At 52.3% G+C, this 22,765-nt stretch overlaps 1 protein-coding gene across 6 annotated transcripts in view; it reads right to left on the bottom strand.

The window, feature by feature from the left end:
* Nucleotides 1–22,765, bottom strand: part of LOC146869905 (vesicle-fusing ATPase-like) — a 1,998,451-nt gene that overhangs the window by 1,038,702 nt on the left and 936,984 nt on the right. For all 6 annotated transcript variants that reach the window (XM_085624087.1, XM_085624086.1, XM_085624090.1 and 3 more), the window contains one exon: nucleotides 10,623–10,789. In XM_085624087.1, the coding sequence (XP_085480213.1) occupies nucleotides 10,623–10,789 (167 nt within the window). The remainder of the gene's footprint in view (nucleotides 1–10,622; nucleotides 10,790–22,765) is intronic.

The following is a 22,765-nucleotide window of genomic DNA, read 5'->3' as shown; positions in this document are numbered from 1 at the left end:
GAGGCGTTCTGGATGCGCTGGAGTCGTTTCTGGAGTTTGGCTGTGGTTCCGGCGTAGAGGGAGTTGCCGTAGTCCAGTCGGCTGGTGACGAGGGCCTGGGTAACCGTCTTCCTGGTTTCGGTGGGGATCCACCGGAAGATCTTACGTAGCATGCGTAGGATGTTGAAGCATGATGCGGAGACGGCGCTGACTTGTCTGGTCATGGAGAGGGAGGAGTCCAGGACGAAGCCCAGGTTGAGTGCGTGGTCTGTTGGTTTGGGTGCGCTGCCAAGGGCAGGGGGCCACCAGGAGTTGTCCCAGGCGGAGGGTGATGATCCCAGGATGAGGACTTCCGTCTTATCTGAGTTCAGTTTCAGGCGGCTGTTCATCATCCACTCGGCTACGTCTTTCATCCCTTCGTGTAGGTTGGTTCTGGCGGTGGCGGGGTCGTTGGTGAGGGAGAGGATCAGCTGGGTGTCGTCGGCGTAGGAGATGATGTTGAGGTTGTGTTGGCGTGCGATGGCTGCGAGGGGGCTCATGTAGACGTTGAAGAGGGTGGGGCTGAGTGATGATCCTTGTGGTATGCCGCAGATGACTTCAGTGGCCTCGGATCTGAACGGGGGTAGGCGGACTCTCTGTGTTCTTCCGGCGAGGAAGGAGATGATCCATTCCAGTGCCTTCTCCTGGATACCGATGTTGAGGTGCTGCACTAGGGTGTGGTGGCAGACCGTGTCGAACGCCACGGAGAGGTCCAGGAGGATGAGGGCCGTTGTTTCCCCGTTGTCGAGCAAAGCTCGGATGTCGTCGGTGGCTGCGATGAGGGCGGTCTCGGTGCTGTGGTTGGCTCGGAAGCCGGACTGCGAGTGGTCGAGGGATCCGTTTGTCTCGAGGAAGGCGGCCAGTTGTCTGTTGACGGTTTTCTCGATGACTTTGGCCGGAAAAGGAAGGAGCGAGATGGGGCGGTAGTTTTTGAGGTCGGTGGGGTCCGCTGATGGTTTCTTCAGTAGGGCGCTGAGTTCGGCGTGCTTCCAGCTCTCTGGGAAGGTGGCGGTGTCGAAGGAGGCGTTGATGATGTCCCGCAGGTGGGGTGCGATGACGGAGTCGGCCTTGTTGAAGATGTGGTGAGGGCAGGGGTCGGTTGGAGATCCTGAGTGGATGGAGTTCATCGTGCGGATGGTGTCTTCGGTGTTGACTGGGGTCCAGACGCGGAGGGTGGTGGTGGGGGGCGTTGTTCCGGTCGTAGGGTGCGTTGGCTGTGTGCTGAAACTGTTGTGTATGTCTGCGATCTTGCTGTGGAAGAACGAGGCGAGCGAGTTGCAGAGGTCTTGCGAGGGCGTGATGTCGTTGTTTCCGGCGCTGGGGTTCGAGAGCTCTTTGACGATGTTGAAGAGTTCCTTGCTGTTGCGGGCGTTGTTCTCCAGTCGTTCCTTGAATGCGGATTTCTTGGTGGCGTGGATCAGCTGGTGATGTCTTCGAGTGGCGAGCTTGAGGGTGGTCATGTTGTCTGTAGTTGGGTCTCTGCGCCAGGCTTTCTCGAGGGCCCGGCAGTTCTTCTTGGAGCTCTTGAGTTCGTCGGTAAACCAAGATGCTTTCTTGGTGCCGGGTCTGGCGGGGGGGGTCTTCAGTGGAGCGAGGTCGTCTGCGCAGTTGCTGATCCATTTCGTGAGGTTGTTGGCGGCTTGGTTGGGGTTCGCTGATCTGGTGGGGGGGTTCTGGCTCAGGGATGTGGTGAGCTGGTCGGCAGTGATCTTGTTCCAGCTTCTGCGGGGGACCAGTTGCGGGTGGTGGTGAGTCATGGTCCTTCTGAAGCTGAAGTGGAAGCAGCTTTGGTCTGTCCAGTGGAGTCCGGTGGTGTGGCTGAAGGTGATGTCCTTGCTGGAGGAGAAGACGGGGTCGAGCGTGTGGCCAGCGTAGTGGGTGGGGGTGGTCACCAGTTGCTTGAGTCCGAGGTTGGCGAGGTTGTCCAGCAGGGTGGTGGTGCTGCGGTTGTTGTTGTTCTCCAGGTGGAAGTTGAGGTCCCCGAGGAGGATGTAGTCAGCGGAGGGAGGGGCGTGCGGGCTGATGAAGTCGGCGATGTCTTCGCTGAATTGTGTGCGAGGTCCCGGGGGTCTGTAGATGAGGGTGCCTCTGAGGGTGGTCTTGGGGTCAGTGTGGATCTGGAAGTGCAGGTGTTCGGCGGCTGTGAGGGTGTCTTCGGAGTTGGTCGTGATGCGGATGGTGTTCTTGTGGACGATGGCGATGCCTCCTCCATTCTGGTTGACGCGGTCCCTCTGGGTGATCTTGTATCCTTCCGGGATGGCGATGGCGATGTCGGGTGCTGAGGAGGCGTTCATCCAGGTTTCCGTGAGGAAGGCGACGTCTGGGCATGTGGCGTCGAGCAGGTTCCAGAGTTCCACTGCGTGCCTGTGGACGGAGTGGGTGTTGAGCAGGATGCACTTCAGGTGCTTCAGGTGGTTGCTGTTGGTGCTTGGCTTGACGGGTGCGGTACGGGTCCGGATGCAGGAGAACTTGCAGGATTGGCAGGTGAAGGGTCCGTGGGTGCGTCTTGGGGTGGCTCTGCAGCAGCCGGGGCTCCGGCCGGTGTTGAGTGCGATGAGAGTGGCGGTGTTGTAGGTCTTGCGGGTGGGCTGGCATCTGCGGGGGCCAGGGGGTCTGGCTCTGGGCGCGGGCCAGGCGTGGACGAGCGCAGACGGGCTTGCCCTAGGCGCGCCTTCAGCGCGCCAGCGGTGTGCCCGCTGCGTGCGGCCGCTGCGTGCCCTCCATATAAGTGGGAGAGGGAAGGAGGAGCAGCTGGGAGGTGGGAGCGGGGCGGCCAATAGGGTGCAAGGGGGCGGAGCTATGGGACGCGGCGGCCAATAGGGTGCGAGGGTGGCAGAGCTACGGGACGTGGCGGCAGGAAACGGGCGGCGAGGGGGAGACACGGGGAAAGACAGAAGAAAAAAGGGACACAATCTGGGCACCAAAGGAGAGGGGGACAATCAAGGCAGCAAAATACACAGGTACAGTGGGGGAGAATCACTCACTCGTGGGTACAGAAGAGAAGGAGGGCACAGTCACTCTAACGCAGGCAGACACAATGCAGCAGCGGTCAGTGGTCACACAGGGGGCTGCGTGGCGGTGAGGGGAGCGACCTGCCTGGTAAACAGGGTCAGAGGTCGCTCTCTCTACCGCTGCGCGGCCTCCATATGAGTGGGAGAGGGAGGGAGGAGCACCTGGGAGGTGGGAGCGGGGCGGCCAATAGGGTGCGAGGGGGCGGAGCTATGGGACGCGGCGGCCAATAGGGTGCGAGGGGGCGGAGCTACGGGACGCGGCGGCGGGAAACGGGCGGTGAGGGGGAGACGCGGGGAAAGACAGAAGAAAAAAGGGACACAATCTGGGCACCAAAGGAGAGGGGGACAATCAAGGCAGCAAAATACACAGGTACAGTGGGGGAGAATCACTCACTCGTGGGTACAGAAGAGAAGGAGGGCACAGTCACTCTAACGCAGGCAGACACAATGCAGCAGCGGTCAGTGGTCACACAGGGGGCTGCGTGGCGGTGAGGGGAGCGACCTGCCTGGTAAACAGGGTCAGAGGTCGCTCTCTCTACCGCTGCGCGGCCTCCATATGAGTGGGAGAGGGAGGGAGGAGCAGCTGGGAGGTGGGAGCGGGGTGGCCAATAGGGTGCGAGGGGGGTGGAGCTATGGGACGCGGCGGCCAATAGGGTGCGAGGGGGGCGGAGCTACGGGATGCGGCGGCGGGAAACGGGTGGCGAGGGGGAGACGCGGGGAAAGACAGAAGAAAAAAGGGACACAATCTGGGCACCAAAGGAGAGGGGGACAATCAAGGCAGCAAAATACACAGGTACAGTGGGGGAGAATCACTCACTCGTGGGTACAGAAGAGAAGGAGGGCACAGTCACTCTAACGCAGGCAGACACAATGCAGCAGCGGTCAGTGGTCACACAGGGGGCTGCGTGGCGGTGAGGGGAGCGACCTGCCTGGTAAACAGGGTCAGAGGTCGCTCTCTTTACCGCTGCGCGGCCTCCATATGAGTGGGAGAGGGAGGGAGGAGCAGCTGGGAGGTGGGAGCGGGGCGGCCAATAGGGTGCGAGGGGGGTGGAGCTATGGGACGCGGCGGCCAATAGGGTGCGAGGGGGACGGAGCTACGGGACGCGGCGGCGGGAAACGGGCGGCGAGGGGGAGACGCGGGGAAAGAAAGAAGAAAAAAGGGACACAATCTGGGCACCAAAGGAGAGGGGGACAATCAAGGCAGCAAAATACACAGGTACAGTGGGGGAGAATCACTCACTCGTGGGTACAGAAGAGAAGGAGGGCACAGTCACTCTAACGCAGGCAGACACAATGCAGCAGCGGTCAGTGCTCACACAGGGGGCTGCGTGGCGGTGAGGGGAGCGACCTGCCTGGTAAACAGGGTCAGAGCTTCCATTGAACTAATTACAGAGTGAGACCTCCAGGATCGCACTCTCCCCTGCAGCTCCGCTGTGCTCTGCGTTGCCTGCAAGCCCCACCATTGCAGGGTTCGAATCTACCCTGATTCTGGTCTTGTTTTTCCGCTATGTACCTTAATTTTACTACATTGTGCCTGACTGCTGTTAAACTTGGGTTTTTCCGCTCTGTGCCCTTAATTCTTCTACTTTGCGCCTGACTGCTGTTTAAACTTGGTATTGTGCCTCACTGTTCTCCTTACGTTTTGTGCCTGACTTCTGTTAATCTGTGATATTATGCCTCACTGGTGAACCCGTTTTTTTAGGTCTCGCCTTGCTATCGTGTAAGCGGTCACAAAGCGAGACTATTGTAAGGGGCTCCCAAAAGTGCTCCGAAAAGCGGATTGCATGGCGAGCACGCGCACAATCACGCGCATCGTGCCGCCATGCAATCCGTTTGGCATCGCACTTCAAAGGGTCCGCTCCCCCGCCTGGAATGCGCTCCCCCGCCCCCGCCAAGTGCGCGCGCCACGCTCTGCCGGGCTTGTCTTGTTTTTTTTACTGCATTAGATACGGGTTCTTTTGGCAGATATATTCCAGTGATAGAGATTATCTTCCATGGTCACTGTGCCAACAATGTGGAAAAAACAGAATCACGACCTTGCAACTCCAAATGAGATAGGGATTTTCTATTTTTACTTTTCAATTTAACCTAATGAACCTCCATAGTGATCCTGTAGCACGTCGTTCACGATGTGGATTTTAAGAGCAAGCCACATGGTTTCCTTTATTGTGCTTGTAAAGAAAAGAAAACACAAGCATTTGCAATGCAATAGGTCTCGCATTAGGAAAGTTTGAGCTTTTTGTATTGTAAATTGACTAATTTTTTATTTATGTGTTGGTATTGAAAATATTGAAATTACTAGCTCCCTCATGTACAATGTCAATAGTTTTAACTGTTGCAAATGTAACAACACCTATAGCAGTGTCAAAGAGCAGTGTGGCTTGGGCTGGAGTTCCAGAACAATGCAGCATCACACAGACAAGTGTGCAGGGAGAAAGTTGTGTAAGATGCCTGCGCATGGGGCTGGACCTCAAACAGCATCACACAGCTGAGTGTGCAGGGAGAGAGCCGTGTGGATGTCTGCACATGGGGCTGGTGTTCAAAAATACTGCAGCATCACACAGCCGAGTGTGCAGGAAGAAAGAGACATATAGATGCGTATGGAAAGGTCTGGAGTTAAGTGACACTACACCATGCCAAAACTGAGCGGGGGGGGGGGCGCGAGTGGCTGGGATGGTGCGTGAATTTTAAGAACCTTTAAGTTTCAAAAGTCTGAGCGTGAAGGGGGAGAGCTGTTTGGAAGTCTGGACGCGGGCTGAAGTTCCCAAATACAACAGCATCAGAGCTGAGTGTGCAGTCGCAGAGCGGAGTGTGGCCTTTTATTTTGGGAACTGCATCCTACCAAGTCCGAATCTGGAGAGGTAGAGCTGTGCATGTGGTGTGGGCAGGGTGAGTTTCGGGAACAGCACATTATGATCACAAAGATAGCAGGAGTGTGTGCGTGCTTGCAAAGCGTGACCGCTGTCTGAAGAGGGAGGTACTACAAGGCAGGCAGGTCGGTTTATAAATAACCCCATGGTAACAGCTGGCAGATGAATCTGTACAACAGCTAGAGGCCCACACACCACAGAGCGCAATGCACAGAGACCACAGGACACACGCCATCACCAAACCATCCATAAGGATATATATCATATCAACACAGGCACTGGGTGCCCTCACCAAGGTTACATCGCCCCCTCTCAGCCATCAGTGAGAACCCCCCCGGGCACCATTCCTCGCCTGCTTGCACTGGAGCTTTGAACGGCACATGCCACCCAAAGCCACTTTCCAGACCGTGTTCACTTGTGGTTCCAGGTGCCACATCTCCAATTCCAAGCAGTCCGATACAACTGAGTAAAATGTACATTATTTTGCTACAGGACTACTTCTATACACTGGTTTGGCACTACAGCGCCCCATCCGGCACCTCTCATGTTACCAACCATCTATTTAACCTCATCAACGGCAAATGACAAAGTACACTTTATCAATAATTACTGGCATTCAACAATAAATACAGCTAAATAAAGGTGTTATCACCCAGGAGACTCCGAGGATAAAGTGTAACAAACAGGAATGTCTTTCAGCTGGAATCTGGTGGAGAAGGAAGGTTTATGTCCGTATCCGGGTCCCAGGGGGCGAGATCTGTTTCACCAACAGCGTTTAAATGAGGTTCTTGAAGGCGACTGAGATTAGTTTTGGGATGAACGGAAGCATATGAATTTCCACAAGTACCCCGAATGATCTACTTCTGGCGGTGTTTAAGCAGCACACCGAGATCCCGTTTCTGTCCATAGGTCATAAGTGTGACCGGCCTAACACATTAAGTCACAAAACTACACCGACAGTAAATAACAAGCGGCCGCGAAAGTGAAAGTAAACGAATGCTTTCAGGCTGCCAAATGGTGCGCGCGCCCGGAGCACATGCACTGTAGTTGGCGGCCTGAAATGCATTCGTTTCCACTTCCAAAAGTCCCTTACTATAAGTCTCGCCAGGGCAGCGCTAAAGCGCTGTCTCAGGCGAGACCTAAAGAAACGCTTGGCGATAGCTCAATACTGCCATCTAAAGGCAAAAAATGAAATTAACATCGGATGAAGAGGAATCAATCCTACGTTTTTAGTAAACCAGATTCAAATAAATAAGCGTCCGTATTGAGTTACCGGGATATTAATCTCGCTTTAAGCAATTAAGGGTGACGATATAAACACAAGAAACCATTTGAGGGTCCGCCATTTTGAATGCGGGACGAGCAGAACATCATCTATCGCTTCTTGCCTAGTAAACAGCTGTTTTAGGGTTTCTTGACTGAAATCTGGCTTTTCTGAATCCCCGTTCAAAGCCACTAGCGGTAGCGGGTAATGGCTGTATAGTCTATGGACGTACAAACCCGGAAGTCTACAAGTACACTAGGGTCTGCTGTAGAGTGGGCCTCTTCTACATGCTTGCACTGAAAGCAAAAAAGCTTTTTGGTTTGCCATGGTATCGATCAAAGCAAGGTGATGGCCGGTTTTGCACAAGAAACAGTATTTAGAAGGCCCTCTGTAGATTTTCTGGGCACACTTCACATAGCCCCGAACAGGTTGTTTGCTGAAATATACCACGAGCCATAACTCTTGTGCCACTGTCAGAAGATTCAAAAGAAGCCTCGGGGCAGAGATCTGGCTGCGCCATAAACTCATCCTCGATCCTAGATAATCACTACTCAGCAACCCTACACCGCCATTAGTAGTGGCCGTCAGGTACCCCTAATGCATTTGTATAAAAGTGGGCCTGCCACTGAAGGCTTGAGCCAGGGTGCCGACTCAGCTCGAGGTCCCCTTGGACCCGAGCCCAAAGCGAGCCGAGCTATTTATGTGTTCTGCCTGCCAACCAAACCCTAACCTTCTGCACCGCGAATTAAAAACATAGCATAAAAAACTATGAAGCGAAAAATGAGAAAGATAGCCGTCTAACGGCTGCATTGCATATGTTAAACCTGAAAACTTGAGCTCAATCCTGCCTTCCCCGCTTAACCAAACTGTGTGATATTAGGCAAACATTTTGCTTCACCAGGCTTCCTCTTTCTTCGTTATCTTTTATGAGAGCATCTTCAATTACTTCAGTTCAGAGAGGGCACTGGACAAAATCTTCGGATTTGATTTAATAGACAATAATGTTGCTCCATGGGGGAGGGATGTCTCTAAAGTTCTTGCATAAAAAACTTTACATATTGCCTTTCAATATAATGATATCATTGAATATACTTAGGTGAAGCGTGATAAAGAAATTCACTTTTTTGAATTTCCAAGAGTCTTATCATATTTTTACATGTTTTGTGCTGCATGGTTTACTGACAATTATTAGGAATGAGCTCGTGCGCGGGGTCTTAGAGCCAAGCCTTGATCGGCTCTCCCTTTTAATTTGTTGGTCACTCACCTCTACATTTACAGTCAACTGGTGACTGCTGATTTAGCACGCTTTTCCGATTGTGAGATCGGGCGGGGAAGTCGCAGGGTTCACCCCTCCCCCGAGCTTCCATCACAGAGGGCGCAGCCATGGGGAATCAATTACAAGTTGCTGTATTCGGCGATAGCAGCAGCCAGACAGCACCCCCGCAGTCATGTGGCAAGGCACGAGGTACCCAGAACTTGTCCAGGCACACCTACCAACAAGGAGCTCTGACTGGGCCGTGTGGGATTGAAAATAGGCCCAGGCCTAAAAACGTGGCTCCCATTAGCAAATCACTGTAAAAAAAAAAAGCGGTCCAAATTCGGCAAGTCGGGGCTGTTTTCAAATTGTACAGTTGTCTGCCAGATGTGGGAAGCAGCATACATTGGGGGCTGCTGCCGCGAATGTTTGTGGTAAAATCAGGGGAGTCGACAGTAAACATCTTGACAACAAACCATGAAACAGACCCACCCACAAACAGCCAAAAAACGGGCCCACTAACTCCACTGCCAGATTGCGCTCCAGACCACTCCGAGAAGAGGCAGAGACTATAAAAGGCAATGAAAGAACTCGAACCAGACCAGCACGTCTGCAAGGAGAGCAGGTCACAGCATGACGCAGTAACACGGCCAGGGCATGGTCCAGTCAGATGGCAGGTGCCAGGTAATGAACGAACTCGAACCAGACCAGCACGTCTGCAAAGAGAGCAGGTCACAGCATGACGCAGTAACACGGCCAGGGCATGGTCCAGTCAGATGGCAGGTGCCAGGTAATGAACGAACTCGAACCAGACCAGCACGTCTGCAAAGAGAGCAGGTCACAGCATGACGCAGTAACACGGCCAGGGCATGGTCCAGTCAGATGGAGGTGCCAGGTAATGAACGAACTCGAACCAGACCAGCACGTCTGCAAAGAGAGCAGGTCACAGCATGACGTAGTAACACGGCCAGGGCATGGTCCAGTCAGATGGCAGGTGCCAGCACTCACGGCGAAGGCCATGGTCCAATGGAAAGAGCTGGGACAGAGATGGTGCTGGGCACGTGCGTCTCATTCCCAGAGTCCTGCCACCAGTCCCAGTTGCTTACGGATGTATGATATCCCTTTAAAGCTCACGTATCATGTTTTTTTGTAAAAGACCTGTCCATTGCGTCACGTCTGCACGTCACTGTCACTCTAAAATATTCTACCCTCAGCTACTAGAGAACTCCTTCATAAGACTGGAATAGACATTATTAAGCCCAGGGCTTTAAGTGGGCCGGGTCCTGCCGGTGCTTAGCACCGGAAGTTCTTAAAAGCAGGTGCTGAGATAGGTCTCTATCGGGCTCTCAATTTTTGCCCTCACTTAAAGTGAAAACAATCTCAACTCTGTAGCAGTGCCACTGTTCAAAGCCTTTGATGTGACTTCAAAGAGACTCGTTTTTGTTCTTTCACATTCTCATCATTTCAGAATTGAAGCACTTTACATGTTAATACAACAAAGCCATAGTTGGTGCTTATTTATCCTATGCAACTAACAACCATGGACAAAGTCAACAGTCCCGGTTTGTTGTAGGTATAATGCTACTTGCTGTATTATTATACATCTGGATGCAATGACAAACAGCAAACCACTAGTCGCGCGGTACCCTGTGCTAAGCACAGATTTTTAGTTTAGGTGTTTTTAAGTCACGCCCTTGATTACATCGGCCACGCCCCTTCAGGAGTCCCTCCAGTTTTTTCATCCCACTTAAAGCCCCGATTAAGCCCTTATTTGTGGGATTTTTGCACACGCCCACACTAAGGAAGCCGTTAGATTTACCTAAAAGTTAATTTTAGGAGGGAATTTAAAGGCGAGGACAATCGGCACTCATGTTTGGAGCAATAAATTCATTCCTAGTCACACCCTCCCCCCACCCACCCACACTCCGAGAAGCAACTCGCCCATGACCTAATCATGCATCAATGCCCCGTCCTACATATCTTTGCAGAGTAATAGCCACGGCTCAGAACTCACTCGATTCTTAAACCGGAAAAAGAATTGAATTGAAAACACAAGGCATCCTTCACCGTTCTACCCCATCCCCGTGACCGCACTGACAGTGCCTTCCATGTGTGGCCTCACAGCAATACTCCTGATGAAGAGGATGCAGTAGAGGTCTCTGCTCGCCAGAAAAGTGGTTACATCTGCATGGTTTGGACCTCACCTGCTGCCCCACGGAGAAGGCCTGGTTGTTGAACTGCTGAATAAATTCTCCCGCCATCTTGTCCGAGTCATAGGGGTTGGAATCAACACTTTTCTTCTGCAGGAAGTCAATCTCGATGGTCATGGTGCCGATGCACTGCTTGGTCTTGTCAAAATTATACAGGCAAACTTGGGAGAAAAAGAAATACATGTTAACTCTGCAAGCGCCACCTTTACACAAGACATCAATCTAAACAGCTGTGCTCATGCAACCCCAAAGCAGAAGACATGGAAGAAAACCAACACCATACACCCCACAGCTCCTCATACCTCTCCCACTGCTCTAGTGGTGCAACCAGTAGAAAATATGTATCGATTAAGGGGTGGGTTTTTTGACTAGAGCAAGGATCTCTGACTCGTAGCTCATGAGGATCCAGCAGCTGGCTATCTGCCAGTCAAGCCTAAGAATTTGGAGCCCAGCTCACTAAGACCTTCAGAGTCTGGAGCTGAGCAGCACTACTCAATCAAGTAGGAACCACCGCACTGCCCAACTCTTGGAATGACAGGCACACCAATGGCAAGGTCGCGTGCTCACACACAGGGGACGAGAGTAGAAGGCGAGTGTCAGGCAGGACGGCACGATCAGATGCACATCTATTTAAAGAGCTATGAAAGCAGGGATAGGAGCGCAGACGTTTAAGTGGGATGTGTGTCTGGTATGGAGACCATCCCCGGCAGACGATGTCCACCACTGGTGGCACTATCTGCCACCTGATACACCACTGCTACCTGGTGGCCTTGCTGCTGCCATGCACTGATCATCTCTGGAATAATGAGCACCATTCCTGACATAACGGTAGCCATACCTGCATAGTGATGCATACTTGTGATTCTTACCGGCATACTTTGAACATCCATGGTCTATGTATGTCCTTTCAGAATAAAAGCAGGCAAAGGTAACATTTTCAGCAACCAGAGTACAATAGTCCTCCACCAACATAACAAAGGACACCCTTGGTCTCTCTTGAAATATCCATGGCCTAATTATTGCATAGGTCATACTGGTGGTCATCCCAGTTATAATGGTGGCCTTTTCTAAATTACAGGTGGGCAGACTAGCAGAGTAATGTCTATTCTTGACATACTGTGAACATCCCTGGAATTCAGGTGTCCAGACCAGGCAAAATGGTGCCCATTCCATGCATAATGTGCTCAACCTTGGCTTAACCATGCTACGTCTGGTACTATGGTGGCAACCTCATGGACAATTTCCATCCTTGACATATTGTGGGAGTCCATGGCATCATGATATCCAGCTCTGTCATCATGTTGGCCTTCCCTGATATATTTGTGGTAGCCTTTAAACCTACTGATGCTCTTCCTTAGGGGAGTGGTGGCAATATTTGGCATACTGTGATCACCCCAGTGTCACGTAACCCACAAGGCTCACCTGCAGCTTGCGGAGTTTTCTCACCGAGACGACATGAGCTATCGCCCTCAACCCCACCTCACCCCCGTAGGGAGCTAACACCAACAGGGATAAAGATGGATTGGGGAAGGTAGCCAAAGGCAGTAGGAATGAGGAGTGGACGCGCCTCCCTGCGATGAGACCGCTGTGTATCAGCCTAGTAAAGGAAACCAGGGAGACCAGTTAGAGCAGGAACGCGCAAACCCCTATCTAGGTTACCTCTCATGCGCCAGGGGGCTCGGATAATTACCTGATGAAAGAACGCGCGTTGACCCAGGGAAGAAGCCACTCCGATAAGTGCTCCTGCACGTCCTGCTTCCTTTCCACGGAAAGATGGAGTGGCAACAACTAGTATCCTGGCGCCAAGGACTAAAGTACACACAGCGCTCTGATTGCGGTGAAAAGAAAATGGTAAGCGCTACTGCGCGAGGTAAAGGAAAATTAAGCGCTCCAGCGCGGTGTCTGCAATGGCTTTGAAGGTACTCCAGCGCGTGCTTGCTACACGCCCTCCTGAAGGGTTTCTCCGTGAAGTTGTGCTGTTTCCCCTGATAAGTGGTGCAAAGGAAAAGAACAGTGCTCCTGCGCTATGAAAACAGCATGCGCTCCTGCGCGGTGTCAAAAGGAAAGCCCCAGCGCTTCTGCGCTAAGAAAAAGAAATAACATGCGCCCCTGCGCGGTGTCCAATGAAAACCCAAGCGCTCCAGCGCGTAACAGTTACGGCTCTGGCAGTGCTCCTGCGATATCTGCGAAGTGCCCCCCAGGAGTACTTCAGCTTGGAACTTATGCATTGTCCCCAAAGATGCTCAAGCCTGGTGCTGGTAACTTGCTCTTGGAAACGCTCAGCAGAGCGTCTTCACCAGGTCTAGATAGGCGCTGTTGCGCGGTGTCCTGAACTAGTCTCAGAACGGTGACCCAGTACGCAGTCCGCCGAGTCCTCCGGATGTGTACGAACCTGCGTAGCGGTCTGGAAGGCAGAGTCGACGGAAATCAGTAGCAGCGTTAATTCGAAGCGCTGATCCGCGGGAACCGCCGTGGTTAAATCGGCGTTCCCCGGAAGCGCTGGTATGACGCAGCAGTGGTTCCGGTCTGAACACTAGACCGCTAACTGCCAACTGCGTGTCCGTCATCACCATCCGATCCCCCATGCGCCTGAGAGGTAACGCGCAGCGGAGCCGGGAACCATGACAGTACCCCCTCCCAAGTCAGGATCCCCCGCTCCTCAGCATGAAGGTCAGACAGGGGTGGCAGGGCGAGGGCTAAGAGGATGGCCAATGTGAAAAGCACGCACTAGAAGAGGGGCATGCCGGACATGAGACAGGGGCTCCCAGGATCGCTCCTCCGGACCATACCCTTTCCAATCCACCAGATAGTAAAGTCGTCCCCGGGTACGACGGGAACCCAGAATCGCCCTAACCTCGTATTCCAGGTGTTCCTCCCTAAGCACAGGGGAAGGAGGAGACGAGCGAGCACAATCGGGGTGAACAGCTTGCAACAGGGACACGTGGAAGACGGGGTGTATTCTCATGTGGGGAGGCAACTTGAGTTTCATCGCTACGGGGTTCACCACCTTATCTACAACGTAAGGACCCACAAAGCGGGGCAGGAGCTTCTTAGGACCATGCACATTGAGGTTACGGATGGAGAGCCACACTCTGTCCCCTTTCTTGTATGCTGGTTCCTTCGTCCTCCGCTTGTCGGCCTGTTGCTTGTAGGATTCTTTGGCCTTGGCCAGCTCGAACCGGGCCTGTTGCCAGAGATCGCACAGTCTGGCATGATGAATCCGGACGGTGGGCAGGGGACTGTGCAGGGGTTCCTCCCAAGCGGTGGTACGTGGATGCCGTCCCTGAAGACAAAAGAAGGGAGACATTCCGATGGCGGAATGTTTGCGGTTATTGTAGGCGTATTCTACCATCCATAGCGCCTCTGCCCAGTTACGGTCCACTCCCAGTAGCAAGCAACGCAGATACTGCTCCATGGTGTGGTTGGTTCTCTCAGCCAGGCCATCGGTTTGTGGGTGATAAGCGGAAGACAAGCGTATGTCCATGTCCAGTATCCTGCATACTTCACCCCAAAAACGGGACATGAACTGGGATCCCCGGTCCGTAATGACCACCGAAGGAATGCCATGGAGGCGCACAATGTTGTGTAGGAACACCAAAGCCAGTTCGGCGGCCGAAGGGATTCTCTTCAGTGGTATGAAATGGGCCATTTTGGAGAGGTGATCCACGACGGTCAGAACTGTGGTATATCCAGATGCAGTGGCCGGTAATTCTACCACGAAATCCATGGAGAAGGTGTGCCAAGAATACGGAGGCACTGGGATGGGATGCAGCAGTCCGATTACGGGCGTTGAAGCGGTCTTTCCTTGGGCACACACCGCACATTGTGCTATGTAGGCCTTAGAGTCGTCTTCCAGGGTTGGCCACCAGAAGTGCCGTTGCAACAGCTCTATGGTTTTGTGGCATCCGGGGTGACTAGATAGAACATGATCATGACACATGTACAGGGCCTGTTGTTGGTAGGTAGTATTTGTCGTCCTTAAACCAGAACCCATTCCGTGCGACTATCTCCTCGTTTCCTTTCAGTGCGGGGGCGACCTCGTTCTGGTTGATGTCCTTTTGTACTTGGGTAAGGAAGTCGAAAGACATAAGCGCCCCCTGGAAATGGCGTTCTGGGATGACCGCTACAGGTTCTGGGGCAGACGGTTTGTCGTTCATGTCTTCCAGACGGGATAAGGCGTCGGCCTTAGCATTCTCTTTCCCTGGTCGATAGGTAATGTTGAACTCGTATTCGTTGAAAAACAAAGTCCATCGCAACTGCCTGGATGTGAGGGCCCGGGCTGAACGAAGGAACTGCAAGTTCCGATGGTCCGTGTATATGAGCACCGGGTGTTTGGCGTCTTTGAGATAATGGCGCCATTCACCGAATGCGGTTTTGATGGCCAGGAGTTCTCTGTCGGACACGGTATAATTGCGCTCGGCCGGTTGTAGCTTCCTGGAATAGAACGCCACCGGATGCAGGAGGCCCGTCTCGGTGTCTCTTTGTGATAGCACACCTCCCAGTGCGTCTTGCGAGGCGTCGGCTTCTACGATAAACGGCCGTTCGGAGTCAGGGTGTCGTAAGACAGGTGCCGTGGTGAATAGTCTCTTCAGTTCCCTAAAGGCGTGTTCTGCATCAGTGTCCCAATGGAAGAGGACTCCTTTGCGTAACAACCGGGTGATAGGGGTCACAATTCTGGAAAATCCGGTGATGAAGCGGCGATAATAATTAGAAAAACCTAAGAACCTCTGTACTCCTTTCACGGTGGTGGGAGAAGGCCATCGTAGTATTGCTTCCACCTTCCTGTTATCCATTTGGATTCCAGTAGGAGTGATAATATGTCCGAGGAACTCGACTGTTGTGGTGTGGAATACGCTCTTCTCCAACTTCACGTAAAGTCGATGTCGCTCCAGTTGCTGTAGTATGGCACGGACGTGCTGAATGTGTTCTGTAAGGGAGCTTGAATAGATCAGTATGTAGTCTATGTAGACGATACAGAAGACGTCAATGTAGTCCCGGAGAACCTCATCAATGAAATACTGGAAGGCGGCGGGGGCGTTGCAGAGCCCGAAGGGCATGACCTGATATTCGAAGAGGCCGAACTTCGTACGGAAGGCGGTCTTCCATTCGTCACCCCTTCGGACTCGGACAAGATGATACGCCCCCCGCAGGTCCAGCTTGGTGAAGATGGATGCATTCTTCACCTGGTCCAGGAGATTGGATATTAGCGGCAGCGGATACCGATTCTTTATCGTGATGGCGTTTATCGCCCTGAAGTCTATGCAGGTTCTCAGGTCTCCTTCCTTCTTGGCCACAAAAAACAGAGGAGAAGATACCGGAGACCGGGAATGGCGTATAAACCCATTACGTAAATAGTCGTCCAGATAGGAGCGCAAATGCTCCGTTTCCTTTTCCGTTAGGGAGTAAATCCGGCTACATGGAAGCGTTGAACCTGGCTGGAGATCAATCCTGCAGTCGAATGCGCGATGTGGCGGTAAGGTATTAGCCCCCTTTTCATCAAACACCTCGGCCAAATCACCATAGTCTTCCGGTACACCGTCTCAGAGTACCGCACCCACGCCCACTAAGGGGAGAGAACACCCTTGGATGGTGTTATCCTCAAGGGAGGTGGTCTGGTGGTAGCAGGTCTTGGTACAATATTCCGAGTCCAGGTCTATGGTTCTAGACGTCCAATTGATCCGTGGGTTGTGCTTCACGAGCCATGGGAGGCCCAGTATAACTTTGAACTGTGGTGCGTCGATTACATCAAACCCTACTTTTTCCGTGTGGTTACTCGCGAGGGACATCGTTAGTTCTTCTGTTTGATATCTGAGGAGACCAGAAGTGAGATCCGTGCCGTCCACTGCTTTCACGATTTCTGGTTTGGCTTTGGGTATGTTGTTAATGCCTAGGGTCTTCGAGTACTGGGTGTCAATGAAATTACCGGTGGCTCCGGAATCAAGAAGTGCTGTCACCTGCCATACCTGGCCCGATCGGGCTCGTAACGTCGCATGCACGCCCAAATGGCGATGGTTGCCGAAATAGGCAGGGATCGCGGTCCTGCAGGACGAAGAACCCAGTAGCCGGACCCCTTTGTCTACTGGGTTTCCTTATTTCCCGGCTTTTCTCCTTTGGAGACTGGCAACGCAAAAGGCCTCCTTCCTTTAGTGCATGTGGGCTTGACAGGGCATTCCCTCACGAAACGGCCGTTCTTCCCACAGTACAAACAGAGGTTTTGTTTCCTCCTCTTCTCTCTTTCTTCATTGGAGAGAGGACCCCGGATTCCACCTAATTGCATGGGTTCTGGTGTGTCGTTCGTCGGAGCTGGCTCCTCCTTGGTCCTTTCTCAGCAGGGCATGAACCGGTGGTCGCCTCCTCTGTTCTTGTCGGTTTTCCTCTCTTGTATCCTGAAATTCAGTTTGACCACTAGATCGATGAACTGTCCGATGTCTTCTGGTGGAACTGGTATTTGGGACATCAGGTCTTTAAGTTCATCCCGTAGTCCCCTGTAGAAGACGGATACCTTCTTAGATTCAGGCCAATGGGCCTCTATAACCAACCTACTAAAGGTGGTGATGTAATGTAGCAAGTCATTATTTCCTTGTCTCAAGTTAAGCAGCTCATTATCGGCGGCTTGCACGAACGTGTGTCGGGCGAACATGCGCCGCATAGTTTCTTTAAATACGGGGAGGTTGTACAACATGGGATCGTCATTCTCCACCAAGGAGATGGACCACTGCGCGGCATCTCCACCCATATAGGACAAGATGAAGGCGATCTTGGATGCGTCGTCTGGAAAGGCAGACGCTTTGGCCATGAAGTGCAGCTGGCATTGGTGCAGGCATACGCTGTATTTCGTACTGTCCCCATAAAAGCGTTCAGGAGGCGCCAATTGCACCGGATGTGGCGTCATGACCTGAATGGCATGGTCCTGAGGAGAAGCGGAAGAGGGACCCCCATAGGTAAAAAAGGGCGGTCGTAATATCCCTTCCTGTATGACCCTGGAGGTAGGAGTAGGACCCCAAGGACCTGGTGCCCCCGCTGCCGCTTGGCCTTGTAAGGCCGTAATATCCTGACGTAGGCTGCGGTTTTCAGCCTGTATACTAGAGAGCATGGCTGCTATGTCCTGCAGGGTGATTTCCATATCGCTCATGTCGCCCGGGCGAGTGTACACTCGTGGGCTTCGAATTCTGTCACGTACCCCACAAGGCTCACCTGCAGCTTGCGGAGTTTTCTCACAGAGACGACATGAGCTATCGCCCTCAACCCCACCTCACCCCCGTAGGGAGCTAACACCAACAGGGATAGAGATGGATTGGGGAAGGTAGCCAAAGGCAGTAGGAATGAGGAGTGGACGCGCCTCCCTGCGATGAGACCGCTGTGTATCAGCCTAGTAAAGGAAACAAGGGAGACCAGTTAGAGCAGGGACGCGCAAACCCCTATCTAGGTTACCTCTCATGCACCAGGGGGCTCGGATAATTACCTGATGAAAGAACGCGCGTTGACCCAGGGAAGAAGCCACTCCGATAAGTGCTCCTGCACGTCCTGCTTCCTTTCCACGGAAAGATGGAGTGGCAACAACTAGTATCCTGGCGCCAAGGACTAAAGTACACACAGCGCTCTGATTGCGGTGAAAAGAAAATGGTAAGCGCTACTGCGCGAGGTAACGGAAAATGAAGCGCTCCAGCGCGGTGTCTGCAATGGCTTTGAAGGTACTCCAGCGCGTGCTTGCTACACGCCCTCCTGAAGGGTTTCTCCGTGAAGTTGTGCTGTTTCCCCTGATAAGTGGTGCAAAGGAAAAGAACAGCGCTCCTGCGCTATGAAAACAGCATGCGCTCCTGCGCGGTGTCAAAAGGAAAGCCCCAGCGCTTCTGCGCTAAGAAAAAGAAATAACATGCGCCCCTGCGCGGTGTCAAATGAAAACCCAAGCGCTCCAGCGCGGTAACAGTTACGGCTCTGGCAGTGCTCCTGCGATATCTGCGAAGTGACCCCCAGGAGTACTTCGGCTTGGAACTTATGCAATGTCCCCAAAGATGCTCAAGCCTGGTGCTGGTAACTTGCTCTTGGAAACGCTCAGCAGAGCGTCTTCACCAGGTCCAGATAGGCGCTGTTGCGCGGTGTCCTGAACTAGTCTCAGAACGGTGACCCAGTACGCAGTCCGCCGAGTCCTCCGGATGTGTACGAACCTGCGTAGCGGTCTGGAAGGCAGAGTCGACGGAAATCAGTAGCAGCGTTAATTCGAAGCGCTGATCCGCGGGAACCGCCATGGTTAAATCGGCGTTCCCCGGAAGCGCTGGTATGACGCAGCAGTGGTTCCGGTCTGAACACTAGACCGCTAACTGCCAGCTGCGTGTCCGTCATCACCATCCGATCCCGCATGCGCCTGAGAGGTAACGCGCAGCGGAGCCGGGAACCATGACACCCAGGCATTATGATGACCATCTCTGGTATGGGATGAATTGGTAAGATACAGGCATCTGAGACAACTGTACTTGATGAAATGAGACGCTGATGTTTGGGGCCCAACTGAGCATTCACTAAACAGTTAAAAACTGTTCATTTGGGTGAAAAGAATGACTTAATAAAATTCCCTGCTTTGCTCAATGGAAATGTATTAGTTTACCAAAACTGCACATTTGATGGCAACATGGGTGCATTTTTTTAAACTGATGAGCTGATGTTTAGAGACAAAATTATTATATTTTTAGATACATTTAAAGGTGGTAATTAAATACAAATTTATGCAGAGTATGTGAGATTAATTGCAGATACCGAGGACACCCTATCAGCCCCTTGTAGATGGTACCCTAGGTACCCAGGGCATGGGTCCCTCAGAGGCCTACCAGGGGCTGCAGCACTTATTGTGCCACCCCTGGGACAGCCATACAAACTGACACCACCAGACCACTACTGTAGTCTGGGTAGGGTGGTGCTTGCACCCCTTACAGGGATATAGGTATCCTGTATCCCCCTCCATACAACACATATATCCTCATAGGTCACCCCTAAGGCAGGCCTTGCTAATCCTACAAGGCAAGGTGCTGAGATATGTGTGAGGGGGAACCCCTACCTGAGTAGGGCCCCTCTGCAACCTTCGTAAAACTATTGCTGGGTTGTTTGTAGTGCAGCCATACCATATACTCTTAACCGCATTATAAGTAATCGCGATAGCGTGATAACTTAAGAGTGGCTGCACAGAACCTTGTCGTGTTTGGTGTCAAACATGTAGGAATCATACCACCAATCCAACCATGGGAGTGAGAGCATGATTCCCCCCTGCTAGAGGGGCGATATGGTAAAAGCGGCCGATTTTAGACACCAATTTAAAAGTGCACAAGTAGTACAAAATTGATGCTACCCGTCACCCACACAACTCTGGCTGCCTGTTGCTGGGCAGAACTCCAGCCACGGCAGCTGGACAATAGGGATCTTGTTGCAGGGAGGTGCTCCAATCTCCCCAGACAGACTATGTGGATTGGAACTGGGTGGGTGCACCATAGGATGTCTTTCAGACTTGCACGTAGGCTTCTCCAGTGCCTACTTCTGCATACACCGCCTCAAACCGGTTCAGGGGAATCCTGTCCCCTGCCCAGGCGGGAAAACACACAAAGGGGAGAGGGTGTAGCCACCCTTTCCCGCCTGAACTCTCATTGGTGGGCTCTGATCTGGACACTCCCCTAATCCTTGGATAAAGGCGAATACAGGGTCCCCAGAGCCTCAGAATATTCTTGGACTTTACAGACTTGAACTTCGACTTGCTGCCGCACAGCTGAATGAAGAAATCTCCCTTGGGGTAAAGGAGTTACCCCCCTGCTTGGCAGGCACCTGAAACACTGCAAGTGACCCGGTTGGAACTTCGCTGCTCCTACGGACATCGACGACTCCTACCTACCTTGAGGTGGGTTTCCAAGTATCCCAGAGGCCAGTGAGTGTGCACAGCAAAGCTCAGCACCGTGGACCCCGTGGGTGCCGAGATCCCCAATACCCCAGGACACCGGCCACCTCTTGCACAGCACACGAACCCGACGAGTGGGGAAGTTGTGCTTTGGCCCATTATTGAGCCAACCTCTCAGCATCATCTGTGCCAAAGATCGATGCCCTAGCCCGCTCCGGCGACACGTGGGCGCATCTTTACGCACGCCAAATTGCAGCCTCCCGCGGTCCCTTGTCTCTCGACTGGTGGGCCCTGGCGGAGGTCAATCTTCACTTCCAAGAGTTCCCCTGGTTGCTCCAGGCCTGCTCTTTAGTCTCCTCGCTGGAGACCTCGCTCAGACCTTGTGGGTCTGCACCAGTAGCTGTTTTGTGATTCTTGCGTGGGTTGCGGTTGCCAAGGCTTAGTGGATCCAATCCGGACACTAACACCGCAGCGACCCTCATCCTTCGTGGGACAGTCGCCCTCCAGAAGCTGGCCTTCCTTGAAGCCTCCTGGACCCCGTGGCTGACGATCCAAGCTACCCATCTTCCACCTGGAAGCACCCGACATTGAAGGGCTCTTTCTCCTGAGCCCCCTGGTCACTGTGCCGTGACCCAGACTCTGTCCCCTCTGCTTTCAGGTCCTTCTCTTCAAGATCTACATCTTCAATCTTCACGACATCGACGACGCTTCTTGCTAGCAGCAGTTCTTCACGTTTTGCCATTGAAAATCAGCCTGCGACCCGACATCGAAAACGACCTATGCACCCGGCTTCCCTGGGGCAGGTAACAGTGGTACCTCGGTACTCTCGTGGGTGTGGGCCCTTCAAAAGCTTAACTCTAAACTCTTGAACTTGAACTCCTGCTAGAAGTGTTTTTAATTTTGTACAATTCAACCGCGACATTCTCCATAGGCTTTAATAGAGATCTCGACAGTAGCTTATACCACTGCACGGGTCTCCCGTGGGTCCCCTTCCTCACTACCTTGGGTGGTTTCACAAGGGGCCAGCGACCCTAAATGCCCTAGGCATTGTCTGTAGAATTGTCGAGGTTCTTATACCACTTTTTTGATATATGGTTTGGTCCCCCCCTGGGGCCCTATGATTCCAGTGCTATTTATTGTAACTATCAATGCTTGTTTGAATTGTATCTGTACCTCCAGCCTCATAAAGAGACTAGTGGGATTATTCTTAGAATAAATACATATATTTTATAAATATACCTGTGTGGACTATTCTTTCATTTGGTTATTCAAGAGGTTATCTATGGTAAAACAATAAGCTTAACACTCCTTCAAGACTTAGCCTGAAGGCTGCTCTCCACAGCTACCACTAGGATAGCTTTTTTTAAAGGTTGTCTTTTAACCTATCACCATAAGAGTCGAATTAGACTGGTGCAAGGTGTCCCCTATAACTAGTGGACAGCATATACCAGGCCAACTTCTCACACATGCCATCACGAAATGATGTTAGCACCTGCTGGCTTTCTGCTTAGAAACAACTGCAACCTGGTGCTGGTGGCCAGGGAGTTCAAATATGTGCCAATAATAATGTTTTGAGGTTGGATTCGTTTCTTAAACAAAATACTAGACATGCAGGAATCTAGGAAGCATGGAGTCATTATCAGGCAACATTTTGGGCAGATGCCCTCCAAAAGCTGCTCTCATACGCCCAGAGAAGCCTCTTTCCTTCTTCCTCCTGTTCTGCCTCTCCCTTTTCAAATAAATCCTCTTTTATCACTATCCTATTTCATTGGCTAAGATGCACTCCTCACTGCTTATCATAACTCTCTCCCCTCAATCCTTTCCGTTCAGATATTACCTTTCCTTTGAAGTTGTTATATTTCCTCACACTCCCATGTAAGGCATTGTTGCTGAATGTGAACCTCTCCTTCCACTGTAAGAGCCTTTCTCCTCAGTACAGCCTAGATTTGATGTTTTTTTGGCAAGGCCTCAATCGACAATCGGATTAACATCTTTTCTCTTGGCACCTGATCTCTAGTCTTTTTCATCAAATATCAACCTCCCATGTCTCTCCAACCTTCCCATGTGGGGCCATCTCACGCCTGTCCCTGTTATTGATTATAACTAGTGTTAGAAATGGGATTTCTGGTTGGCTAGGGCTTGCGCCTAAGACAGGCAGAAACCACCACTCTAGATAGGGCAAGGGAGTTACACGCTGAAGATAACCCCTGCTCACCCCCTTGGTAGCTTGGCACGAGCAGTCAGGCTTATCCCAGAGGCAATG

The sequence above is a fragment of the Triturus cristatus genome, chromosome 1_1, assembly GCF_964204655.1.
Source record: "Triturus cristatus chromosome 1_1, aTriCri1.1, whole genome shotgun sequence".
Classification (NCBI taxonomy): Eukaryota; Metazoa; Chordata; class Amphibia; order Caudata; family Salamandridae; genus Triturus; species Triturus cristatus.
The sequence above is the reverse complement of the archived record's forward strand: the minus strand, read 5'-3'. Positions and strand labels throughout refer to the sequence as shown.